At 38.7% G+C, this 13,414-nt stretch overlaps 1 protein-coding gene across 1 annotated transcript; it reads right to left on the reverse strand.

Annotated features, from left to right (window-relative positions):
• Positions 1-712: 712 nt before the first annotated feature.
• On the reverse strand, positions 713-7,008 carry slitrk5b (SLIT and NTRK-like family, member 5b). Its single transcript, XM_080902308.1, has 2 exons — positions 6,816-7,008; positions 713-6,356 (listed from the first exon to the last, which is right to left on the reverse strand). Exon 2 carries the CDS (start codon positions 6,299-6,301, stop codon positions 3,701-3,703), a length of 2,601 nt encoding a protein of 866 aa, XP_080758434.1. The 5' UTR covers positions 6,302-6,356; positions 6,816-7,008; the 3' UTR covers positions 713-3,700.
• Positions 7,009-13,414: the final 6,406 nt, after the last annotated feature.

Consider the following 13,414-nt stretch of genomic DNA (forward strand, 5'->3'; position numbering starts at 1 on the left):
GCTAGTATAGGGATGCAGATGTGTTCATATTGCAGTTACTGTAAGAATTTCTTTTTTTTAGCATTAAACACAACGGCGGCAACACAACAAATACATTTTTTGCTGCTGCGAGAAGCTCAGTGTCAAACATTTTGTAGTCAAACATGTACAAGAAACTCTAGTTTTGCAATAGCACCAAAGGCTTATTTTGGCACTGCTATTTGTGCAGCTGTCATAATCCTTTGGGGCATCTGATAAGCATTTATAGATGGCATAATTGATCATTTAAGCAGTTAGTTTAAATAGCTTTGAATGTGACTGAGTAATCCTAAGGCATTGTGAAGTAATAAATATTCCATCTTGGTGTTGATTATATAACATAGCCTTCTCGTTATTTCCAATTTGTCCGAATGAAACTATGACACCTCTTGATCGAGACATTTGAATTAGATATAACAATTTTAGCAAGAAGAGAAAAAAAGGAAAAAAAAAACTGCCAATAGCTTTGCGCAACACTTTCTCTCCTCTGTGTGCACTATGACATTTGCTGCAAAGAACATGGTTTAAAGGGTGAAGGGAAAACAAACACGAGTGTATCAAATGAATGCATATGTTTTATTCATTAGCTAGCAACTAAAGAAACAGCACATTGTAGATATATTTACCCCACATATTCCTAGTTGTACTGTGTTTTTGCAAGAAGAGACCAGGTTTTTGCTTTTCAAAAAAAGATGCAAGTTTGCATGAAAAGGCTGATGAAGTGTTCTATTTACAAATCAAAGGTTTACACAGGAAATCACTGTTTCATATGAAAAACAAACACAATCGAATAAGACACTGACTTCACCGTGTCTTCTTTGCGAACTGAACATTTGCACATATACACAGGACAGTCACATTTCAATTTAACACAATTTTGGATGATCAATATTTGTAGTCTTACATGTGACAAAAAAATCTGCATTTGGTCAAGGATTACAAAAATCTGAACAAGAGAAAACAGATTACAAATTTCTGTTATATACAGCAGATCCTGTTGTTCGATTATGCAGTTTCTTTTTTGCAAGATTCTGTAAAAAAATAAATAAACCAAAAATATATATATAAATAAAATAAAGTATGGAATCTCCCACACAATACATTTTCCTTTTAATACTGGATTATCCACTCTTTTGTCGCATTAGTTTGGGATGTAAAAACTGACACGTGTAAAAAAAAAGTTGAAACACAATCAATTAAATGCCAGCCACTGTTCACAACACAAACATTTTTTGTGGATCAGTCTGTGCATGTCTGCAGTTTTACATTGTTTTCAACACTGACTCACAGCAATGTAGTCTTTAAAAACAAACCTGCTGTGTAGGTACATGCTTTTTTATTTTCTGTGCAGACTTCAGTTCATTTGTTCTGCTGAATTTCTAAAGCACAGAGACAGGTCAGGTGACAAAAGAATCACAAAATGACTGAACACGTGAAAGGCAACAAACCCAGACTGTAAACAGCATGGTAAACAGCATGACTAATACTGCAGTGTAATATTTGGTGACATGCAGACCAGGTCCAGAAACACCATGTCCTGTAATTAGCTGAATTAAAATGACAGGTTCAGTGCATAATACTGCATATGATGTGAATTTGCTGCATGTTTGCAGGGAAAGTCACATTTCTAGGCATTCGCTATTGACCCAGAAACTGGTTAGGTGGCGTTATGCCTACATGATGTGTTTAGCTTCCTTTAGAGCATTCAAAATTTTATGCATTTTATCCATTCAATCGCTGCATTCATTTGTTGTGATTTTCAGTCTAATAATGCTAAAGCACTTGCAGATTTTTACACAGTTGTTACACTAACCATCAATCCCTCCCTAAGAAAGAGACAAGCAGAGACTGCTAATTGCAGAAAAACTGTCTAATTTCTTGCGACCCCGAACCGAACAAATGAGACAAACAATGCCAAGCAAATCCACTCAGTATTCCCCTAAAAACACATGTAATTAAAAATATATTACTTTTGCGAATAAATTAATTATCCAAAATGTGGCACAAAAGTACCTCTGAATATTCATGTGTGCTGAATTCCAAATGAGGAGTTATGGGATGTGATAGTATTATTAAATTTTGTGTTTATGGATGCTTTTGGTGACGGAGGGGTGAGCAGTGGGCAGGTTTGCAGAGATTGTCTAAGGATAATCCATATCTATGCATAGTGCAGTGCAAGAGTTTTTGACAGATGTAATCTTTATGTATGAAATTATTAAATCTATTTCTATGGCTATATGCACACTACTACATTGTGCATTTCAGAAAGTGACATCATTTTTGACCTGTAAAAGTCATAGTGCATTCTTTTTTTATATAAAATAAAACATAATAAACCAAATAACTGACAAAAAGCTCGATAACCGTATTTGTTTGCATAAGAATTTGAAGTTACTCAAATGTTTATAATGTATGAGCCTAAGGCCAAAACACTGAAAAATCTGAACTGAGTTTCAGATAGAATACTTTGCAGATATATCTCATTGTATTGTAAATTCACTCAAATGTGTTGTAACTGGGATACTACAGTAGACACATTCTGACAATTACAGTAAAGAGTTATTATAGGTTCAATATTTCACAGGACTGTGTTTTGATGTAAACTATATGTTATTCTTTGTGGACTGCTTTGGTAGTGGTACACGTACGTAACAGATGAAGGTGTAAGCGTGTGTTTATGTAAAATGCCAGACACACTGTTTGCACACATTTGTAACACATGACAAACATTGGCAGTTAAAGCTCATTTTCTTTCCTTTACAATACACCTGAATACAGTTATGAGTATAATGTTTTAGTTACAACATTTTTGAGCACAATTACAATGCATTAAATTTAACTCCAGCCCAACATGCTTTCATGATCATAATCACTTAGTGCTGTCAGGCTGGAGATAGGTAGTCTTTGAGGGATTTCACTGTACTGGTTCAGTTCAATACATTTGTAGGATATGAATTATTGTGATTATTCTCTTTAGAACCTCCCAACAAGTGAGCTGCGATTTATGAGTCTCATAATCTGTGGTTTGAAACATTACTTTAGAATTTATTCCATGATCTAATGCATTAAATATTATCACCTCCGAGCTGTGACTCCTCGAGGACTGCATAGCTAAATGGGTCTGGCTCAGTGCTTAAGTGACTTTTGTCTACCTAAAAGGTCAACTTCATGGCTATAAATCTATTTGCAGGACAAATTTGTTTTAGTCCTATGCACGTGTTTCATTTTGAATAAATTTGAAAAGGCAGAACTGGCAGCAATACATGTATCTGTGACAAAAAACCTGGTTTATTTTGGGACAAGTACATGTCGTCTGCACGGTTCATTAGCACTCATAAAATGAAGCTAATTTGGGAGTTAAAGCTCAGTCTCACATTGTTGTCAATGATACAGCTCCAGGATAGAGATGAGTCATATGAGCCCTGAATCTGTGCTTTCTTCTTTATATTTTTAAAATTAAACCAAACTGTTAAACAAAACAGGGATAAAGTGTTAAGTGATCATTTAAAATGAAGCGTGTTGTCTTTTCTTGCTCACTTCTGTTAGGCATGACTCCGAGAAGTGCACGCTGTAACTCCCAATGCACTGTACTAAAGTTGAGAAAATAATTATGCCTATTTTTTTAGGACATGTTACAACTCCTGATTAAAATAGATACATCACAGAAATCCGTCCAAGTCTCTTAAAACTGTGTGAATGTAGTTCGTTTTTCAAGAACCTCCAGGTAATCTGGGTCAATGTGAAGCTTTGCTTTCAGTTCCCAGTACTCACTCCTGTTCGGCTCCACATAAACAGTACTTGGCGAAGTACAATACAGTATTGTCTGTTGTATTCTTTCAGGGGGAACATACTGATGCCTCGCATCAAAGTCTGTGGCATACTGATTTGATGAATGTGCTGTATGTCTGCATGGCAATGTATTGCTGTAGCGTGCGTGCTTGTCAGGCTCAAGCACATCCCTGTAGAAGCACGGGTCATTTTGGTGAGGGGTGGAGGGCTTGTTAAGAGGCTCTGGAGTGGTGGCACTGTATTCTGAGCTTATTACATTACTGGCTGGCTCTTCATCCGAGTTACCCAGAAAAGCGCCACTCAACTCATCAAAGTCTCTAAATCCGTCCACTGATTTATTGTCCGCTGGGGTGTGAGCAGTGGTTCTGCATGAAGATTCTGTAGGAGGTGGGATGTACTCGTACACATGTCCGCTGGAGGTCCTGACTTTGGGGATGGATCCTTTTTTGTAAAGGCCATATTCCATGTTGAGAGAGCTAATGCAAGCATTCATTGAGTTATTCTGCTCATTTTGACTCTTTTGACGTCTCTTTTTCATTGCCACAAACAGCCCTGCAGCCACAAACACAGACATAATGAACATGAGGAGAAGGGCAAGAATCATCACAGATAAAGGAATGGTGCTGTACTGAGTGTCAGAGCCCAAGGATGTTTCTATGGTGATAGTGCTTCCAGGAAAAGATTCTTCAGACGGTGGAATCATGGAGGCAAGTATATCAGAGTTATTAGGGCAGAAATTAGTCGTCTTAATGTATCTCATATCCTCTCCAGCTAGTTTCTTAGGAGATCCACAGATGACATTGTTTACAACTGTGCCCGTGCTGAGCTGCTCCAGCCACATCTTCAACTCCAGTATGCTACATGAGCAATCCCAGGGATTCTCAAACAAATCAACTTGTACCAGTGCTGTAAGCTGATCTAGCACACCCCTGACTGGCAGATATCGAAGATGGTTGTTGCGAAGATTTAGTCTGGCTAACGTCAGGCCAGTAAACGTTCCCTCTGGTAAAGTTTTCAGTAGGTTATTGTTTAGAAATAAAAGCTGAAGCTTAGGTACATGCTGAAAGGTGTCAGATGTAACCTCTTTAATTACATTATATTCTAAATACAAGAACTGCAGGCTATCTAATCCATAAAATATATCAGCTGGAAGATGATCTATTAAATTACCATTAAGGTATAGTCTTCTAAGATTTGCCAAATCAGCAAAAGCTCTGTCATGTACTTGGGCTATTCGATTGTTACCAAGATGAAGCAAGTCTAATCCAGTTGCATCAATAAAGTCTGATCTGCGAACCACAGTGATGTAATTCCCAGTGTAATACATCTTTTTGGGATTGTAAGGTTTGGGATTTAAGTCGGAGATCTGCTCGATCTTTCGCTCCTGACAGTTCACGTTCAGGCCAAGGTCTGAAATTTGAAGATTGCACGTGCAGGCTGTTGGGCAATCTAAAGGCACAGGGGATTTGGTCTGATATGAAATAATTTGGCCATAATTTTGTGGTTTATTGGACGAAATGCGAGCTGTGGGTCTTGATTTTAATTTGGCTGACTGTCGAGGTCCCTTAGTGGGTCTTGATGAGGACCGTGCGAACCCAGATGAAGCGAAGGAGGCTGTAAGAGCTGGCGTGGTTCTATAGTATGCATCGGTGCTCAAATGCGGCAGGGGTGGCATCTCATATTCAGCAATGGCTCTCCTCGGGCACAACTCTTGTTTTGAAACTTCATCAAGGTCTCTCCCGTGAAGCCGAAAAGGGAACTCACAGACAACATCCCCAACTAAAGCTGTGTATGATATGCTCTCGAGCCAGGTTTTAAGAGCAATCAACTCACAGGAACAGTTCCACGGATTCTCTTCTAGCTGCAACTCCACAACACTGTTCATGTGCTCCAGCAGACCTGTGTAGGGAAGTACTTTGAGCTGATTTCCCCTTAAGTCTAAGTGGGTCAATGGTACATGCGTGAAAATGTTTACGGGCAGGGCAGATATTAAATTGTCATTTAGAATCAGGACCTCCAAATGTCGAAGTCTGCTGAAGGCATTTGACACAATATGAGTGATATAATTATAATCAAGTTGTAGATATTCCAGACTATCAAGGCCAAAGAAAAACTCTTCCTTCAAGGCATCAATTTTGTTATTGTTGAGATGTAATCGTTTTAATTCCTGCAGTCCATTAAAAGCTCCTGCTTCAAGATCAGATATTTCATTATTTCCCAGATGTAATATTGTAAGTCCTTTGTACTCAGCGAAATCATTGGTGGATAGCTTTTTCAAAAGATTTCCAGTAAGCAGCAGATGATACTGGGAGAAGTACACTGGGCTTATGTCTGAGAGACTTTCAATTCCTCTGTTTTCACAGCTCACTGTAAGCACCCCTTCTCTCTCCTCACAGGCACATAGTCCTTGACATATTTCTCCATAATGGCTCAACATCTCAACAGTGCACACTGACGTTGCACTCAGCAAAACATATGGAATCCAAAGATGCATTTTCCTGCAAATGACGGCCAAGCTCACAGTCCTGCTAAGGTATCCTCAATGTCATCTAGAAATAAAAGACAGGATGATGTAAAACAGGCGGGCTGCGATGAAAGCAACTTCTAAACAAGAGAGCTCTAGTCGGCATGAGTCAAAGCTTTGATTGCTGTTACCCAGAGGTAACTTCTGTCTTTGTGCCTGCTGATTTAAAACGGCTAAAGAAAAAAAGAAAAAGAAAAGAGGAAAAAAAGAAGGAAAGAAAGAAACTCCTTCAAGCTATGTCAAACAACAAAAAAGCAAGGTCAAAGGAAGACATAAGCACAAACAATAGTCTAAATCCACTGCGAGGGGGGAACCCATATCATACTTGCTTGTTAAGACCTGAAGTGCTGTTAAATAGGCTGCCGATTTAAATGCAAAGCTTTGCAAATTACAGAAGATTAGCAGAAATTCTGTATGACAGCGCCTTGCCTGAGATAAGATAGCCTTCATAATTTCTGTGTAACTCTTGGTAGGAAATACATACCTCGCGCACATTGATGAAGATGTAGGCTCGCTGGGTATTTCGGCGCGTCTTTTATTTTTAATCCGTCAAAACGAAATAGGAAACGGGCGCTATTGTACGCGAGCACGTTCGTCGTCACTAATGCGGGATGAAAGAAACGCTGATCAACCATAACTGTCAAATTATTTTTTTTCCCGACCCACGCTGTTCCTGTAGACACAGCTATGCTTGGTCACAAAGTTGCTTATTCTCTCTCTCCCCCTCCCTGTCTCTCTCCCTCCGTGGACGCTCAGGCACACGCGCACTGAGTCGCACTCGGTGGTCGGGAGGATGTCAAGTCATTTCATGCACAAGGAATCAGCTCACTGGAGCATTATACCGAGATACAGCCCCCAAAAGATGTTGACCTAAAAGATGTTCCAAAGAAAAAAAATAAAGAAAAAAATCTAAATATATAAAACAAACGATGTCACCGCGCTAGGCGTGGCCCCGTGTTCAAACCGTTTTTTTGTTATTCATGCTCAGAACAAAACCCTCACCGGGATGCCAAGTTACATCAGCTTTTCATAATCTGTCAATCCCATAATGGCAGGTGGCTTTCCAAAAACACTGTGTTAGTTTTCCCTCTGACGTCCCAGCTGCTATATTTGGACATCACACCCGGAGACGCGGTTGATGAAGACACAGGGTGTCTTGCAAAGTGCTCGACTGATCAGCTTTCTGTCCATAGCACTTCTGTCAGTGAGAGGTACGGGGCTGTTAGATTTTTATGCTTTAAAATATTTTGGCAAAATTCAGGTCACAGCATGAATGAACTATCACAGTAATCCCATTTCAGCTCTTTGAAACACCAATGAAGTGCTTATGTGATCTGTGCAGAGCAGTCTTAATAAAAACCATGCCATTGGCCATCACTGCATGAACACACTGTGACTTTGCCACTTTTGGGATATGTAACTATGATCCCACACCTGCCAGTAGAGAGCTTGAAAATTAAAAAATATATCATTATTCTTAAATTATTCTTAAATTTGATGTGATACTTACTCTGTTTGGTGAAAGCTGAATGGCAAACTATGAGTCACACAGAGCATGAGTCATTGTCCTCACTGACTGTGTTTTCACCTAGCTTTAATGAAAACCAAACAGTTCTGGAACGAGTTCTCACACCGCTATAATTAAGAGTGAATTATTCATTTCTCTCATTTTAATTTATCAGATGTAGCATCTGAACTGGTGGCACATGGTGCGTGCAAAATTTCATGTTAGTTTAGAGATAATGCACAGGATAAAGAAAAAGACCTGTCATGGCCTTCTCAACCTGATGCAGTGCCATTCATGTGGAAACATGTCAACTATCATTGCATACTGCTGTATCCTCATGGAGCTATATCCATCATCCTCCCCACTTGGCTCTTGCTCACATGGGAGGAGAGCAGGCACATCAGGGACAGTGCCTGTGGCTCATATTAAAGAGTATGAAGGCTGCATTCAGTGTTCGTGCAATTCATTTGTGCGTCTGTTTCCTCTGCCTTCAGAGGTTTTCTCCTTATCCGAGGCTAGGCCCTCAGCATTAGCTAAACCCCATCATTATACCACTATTTCTGAATAAATTAGCGTTTATGTTAATTGATGTATTGTGCAGCTGACTTACATCATATTACACTAAAAAAGCCATATATTCAATATACTTTCAAATGCATTTTGTTTATGTTCACGCATATGTTTACACTCCTTGCACTATGATAATTAATTTCTGTCCATGGTCACAATGTGTAGAGGGAGCACGAGGCACACACACCACATGATATGAGGCTCATTTAATATCTCTCCAAGTCTTCCATGACACTGAACATAATCTTCACCAACTGGGAGCAGAAAACAGTGTTCTCCCCTTGCACCCTCTCCCCCTCCAAACACACACACACACACACATGCACATACACAGAGAATCAGCATTACAAATAACTGGAAGAAAAGGATGATGACTAACAATGTGTATGTGCTCCAAGGTCAGAAATACACAAACAGAGTTGGCGCCGTGCCACAGAGCATGATGGGTAGTGCTTCTGATGTATGTTCCTTACAGATGGAGCACCATACTTTGTCATCTGTGTCCAGCTGGAGCATACAAGAACATTCGGTATCCCAGTGAAATGTTCTGCCTTTGTCTGGCAGAAGCGTTTCTGTCAGGACTCTGACAGGCCTTTGTTACAACAGAAGGGACGTTACATTACAAACAGCTAAACAACACTGACTTTTTTTCAGGATTGTTATGCAAGTATAGCAGATCAAGGCAAACAAGTTCAAACTGAGCATCAGAATAGGGAAAGAAGGTGATTTAAGTGACTTTGAAATTAGCATGATTTTTGGATCCAGATGGGCTGGTTTGAGCATTTCAGAAACTGCTGATCTACTGTACTGGGATTTTCCATGTTGAGGGTTTACAGAGAAAGGTTCGCAAAATGAAAAATTTCAAGTGGGAAGCAGTTCTCTGATCAAAAAGTCCTTGTTTTTTTTTTGTGTGTGTGTTTTTTTTTTAAATTTGGCAATAAGAGATTGAGTGGACTGCTTTGAACTGATCGGAGGGCAACAGTAAGTTATGCAGAAGAGCAATACAACAGTGTAACAGATGGGTTACAGTAGCAGTCCACTCTTGTCAGCTAAGAACCCAAAACCTTAAATCTTATCAGACTCATTTCTTGAGCACGACAATGATCTCAGTCCAAAACAGCACCTTTGAGATGTGCTGAAACAGGAGATTGGGATCATGGATGTGCAGCTGAAAAATCTGCAGCAACTGATTCATGCTATCATGTCAACTTGGACAAAATGAGGAATATTTCCAGCACCTTGTTCAACTATGTCAGAAAGAATTAAAGCAGTTCTGAGGGCAAATTGAGGTCCAATAAGTATTAAAAATGTGAATTACAGATTTTAGAGTTCCTTTAAAATTCTCAAGTAGCCAGGCTCCAGACTGTTCTAACTTCTTACCAAACACGTTTCTGCTAGTACCCTTCAATAACAGGCTCAGAGTCTGCCGATTGTCCCATGTACGAGACTGAAAACTGGGGGGACAGAGCTTTTTATTCTGTTGCACTAAGACTCTGGAATAATGTTCCACTTCTGTTATGTTCAGCTGACTTTGCTGACTAAAAAAAAAAGTTAAAAACTTTTTTGGTTAGCTAGGCTTTTTAAAAATATGTTTACTGACTTTAATTTATTCTTTATATTAACTTGTTTTTGTATAGTATGGATGACTTGATTATATTTATTTATTTTACTTTATTTTGTGTCTCCATTTGTGTCCGCTTGTCTGTGAAAGGTTCCTTATAAATAAATATTAGTTACTTACCTAAAGAAGCAGCCAATGAGTGTAAGTTGGATAGCAATAGCGTATTCCACTTGTAAATTTAAATGAAATTAGGGAGAAATAAGGTTAACAATAATGATATTCTTGAGAACCTGTGAAGTAATTATAGTGTAGTATACCTTTCCCAGGCATGCTGTGCCAGCAGGGATATAGAATGCAACAAAAAGGGCTTGTTAGTTATTTATGGAGTAAAGCAATATACTTACAGGAGACCTGACATGTTAATCACTTGCAACTCCACAAGCAATTTAGTCAATGAGGATAGGGACAAATTACCTATACGGCTGTTCAGGTTGGAGGGCTTGCTGGGAAAGAGCTGGACAAATGGAACTTTGAGAGGCCACCTTAAACACTTCACGAGAAAATTCAGACTTCAAGATGATGATGTCGCAAACAGCCTGACATGCTGCATCACCAAGTAGATAATGAACTAAATGATCAACTAAATGACGGAGACAATGGGAGTAATAATTAGTACAGGAGGAAGACAGACTAAGGACAGATTGGAGCAGAAAATGTGAGCGTGTTTGTAGGGGCATGAAAAAACATCTCTGGCTACAAGCACTCTTAACAACAGGCAGTCTGTGTACATGCCTCCGAGGGTATCTCTGATCTCTCTTGAGGTGGGGTGGGGGTGGGCTGAGAATGTTGGCCACATTATCAGCCATCATGGATGACACCTCTAACCTTCTACATGGTTCCCAAGGCACCCAGGGCAGCTGCGTATGTGGCAGGCAGCTCCATTTATAAAAGGCATACTACACCACATTTTTCATCCCCACTGTTCTAAACAATTTACATAATTACCGCATTTGCTCTAATGATCTAATGATCTTTTTATTACCATCCATGATATCCGCTCTAATGTACTATATCCTTAGATTTACTTTATTGACTATTTTGTTTTAGCACACATCCGTCATATGATGTTTATAAAAATTGAAATTGTAAAAATCTTAATGATGGTTTTTCTTTTTATCTTTTCATTTTTCATCTACCGCATATTCTACTCCTTCTTTTATTTCATCGCATTTGTTTTTTCTGGACTCACTCTATGTTTTTTAAAGTCAAAATATGTCAGCAGTTGCATCTAACCTTTTTGCATCAATGGTCTGTTGGTAGCTGAATATTGATTCTAAATAAGCATACCCATTTAAGCCCTCAGTGGGGCTCATCACTGAGTTTAAGGCCCCACTGATGAAATCATAGGGGGAAAGAAAGAATAAGCTGCAGCTTGGAAATGCTCCAGTGACTTTCCACGAATATCAGCATAGATACTGCTGATCATGACTAGAAACAAAATCAGGACCAAAATATTATTATTTTTTTCTTTTCTAGCTGCTATAGCCCCACCTCTTGGTCAAATTTGAGAAGTGCAGTTGAAATAATAAGAGGCGGCATATAAATAGCTCAACAAACCATGGATCTTTCCTGCTGATTAATAACACTGCAATTCATACACATCCATATATGTTAGCAGAATCATGCAGTGACACAGCCTCGTTTATTACCCTCCCAGTTCTCTAAAATGCGCTAACGTCATTGCTGTTATTGCATTCTCATAATCTAGCTCTACAATTGATAGTTGACTAGGGAAAAAACAAACAAACAAACATACAAAAAAAAAAACCCATCAAAGGAAATATTCAACTATGTCCAAAAGCATCATCTAACAAATGCGATGAGTGTGAAGTCAGTACCATATGATTTCCATCCTTTTTTTCATATTCATCAAACTGTTCAGAGCACCACTCTGCTCTCTCTGTGTGGGGGACAGTGTCATCCTTGAACAGAGCATATACACCAGGGTAGGAATATTTCTTCACAGGATAAAGGACTCAGCTTTGTATTGATTTGCGGTGACCCTTGTGTCTGAAGCAGTGGGTCATAAAGTTTTAAGGAACCAACGTATGACTGGGAGCCTCACAGGCAACAATGCACACATCAAGTGCTTTTAGTTTGTGCATGTCGTGTGTTTGTTATTTTTATACTGGTTCATAGTTCATTTCATAACATTTGCAACATCAGCTACAGAAAAGACACATCAGTGCAGAGGGGTTCATCCCGTGCTGCTGTGTAATGATTATGTATGAGAATGGTATGAAATGCAGATTACTGTAATGTAAAGAAGTATGCTGTTTCACTCTTACTGTGCATGATAATATGTTACCAAGTGCCACCTTTAAGGGGTTAAGTGGATCCAAGTTGAAATACCCAAAACAGCATAACAAAACCATGAAATCCCCTGAGTGTTGTTCAAGAGCTCGGATTTGACCTTTTATTTGTCACTTGTGTCCTTGTCTGAAGTAATGTCAGGCTCAATGGGAGCAATTGAGATCAAACAGATAATTAATTTTACTGTCTTGGTTCAGAAGAGAAAAGCTATAATATCCCTCATTACACTGTTTAATTTATAGGAACAATTTTAAGATTTTAGGATTTTTGTGTTAATTGTGTCCAACCAGCTATTTTATTTTTCTTGATTTGTTACATTTTGATTTCTGCTTCTTGCTTGCAACCATGCTCTTACTCCCATCAAATATTGCTCTTCATTTGAGTGTTTATGTTATCATACTATGAGAGATAATCCTCAATCCATCTAAACCGATCAATCTAAAACCAGCTGTAGTTTTATGAAAAGCCTCAAGGTGTCACTGTTGGCTTAGGAAAGAACTGTTTCGCGCTTCCTTTGTTGTTCTTTGCTATAAACATTAAATATGTGTGACACCAATGATAAAACAAGTTTTGATGAATATGAAAGACAACGGCAATATCAAAATTAATTGAGTGCAGACGGAGGGAGCTCAGAAACTGCCATGGCATTAAATGTCTAAATGCATGTCTTGATATTTTGATTTGCTTTTTAGAGTGATGGTTACTGACTGATCAATAAGAGCACAATGCAGTTAGCGTTTGCAGTGATTCCTTCCTTTCAATCTGACAGATATTAGCAGCAAAGCTTGTGGAAATACTCTTAATTTGATTTTCATTTTTTAAAAATAACTTCATGCATTTCATTTAATTTCAGTCTGCCACACATATTTTGAAGTAAGGCATGGCGAAAGATAATTTGACTGTGCAGGAAAAAAAAAACATGACTCACACTAATTAGCATTTAGGAATTTTGGAAACACTATGACAAGAAGCATAAAATAATGTTGCCTCACTTGACTGAAAAATAACATCCAAAACAAACACTTAAAAAATCCTCTGTTTGTGGAAATGAAAAAGCTGCCTTGCAGCAAAG

This window comes from Rhamphochromis sp. 'chilingali', assembly GCF_963969265.1.
Source record: "Rhamphochromis sp. 'chilingali' genome assembly, chromosome: 14".
Taxonomy (NCBI): domain Eukaryota; kingdom Metazoa; phylum Chordata; class Actinopteri; order Cichliformes; family Cichlidae; genus Rhamphochromis; species Rhamphochromis sp. 'chilingali'.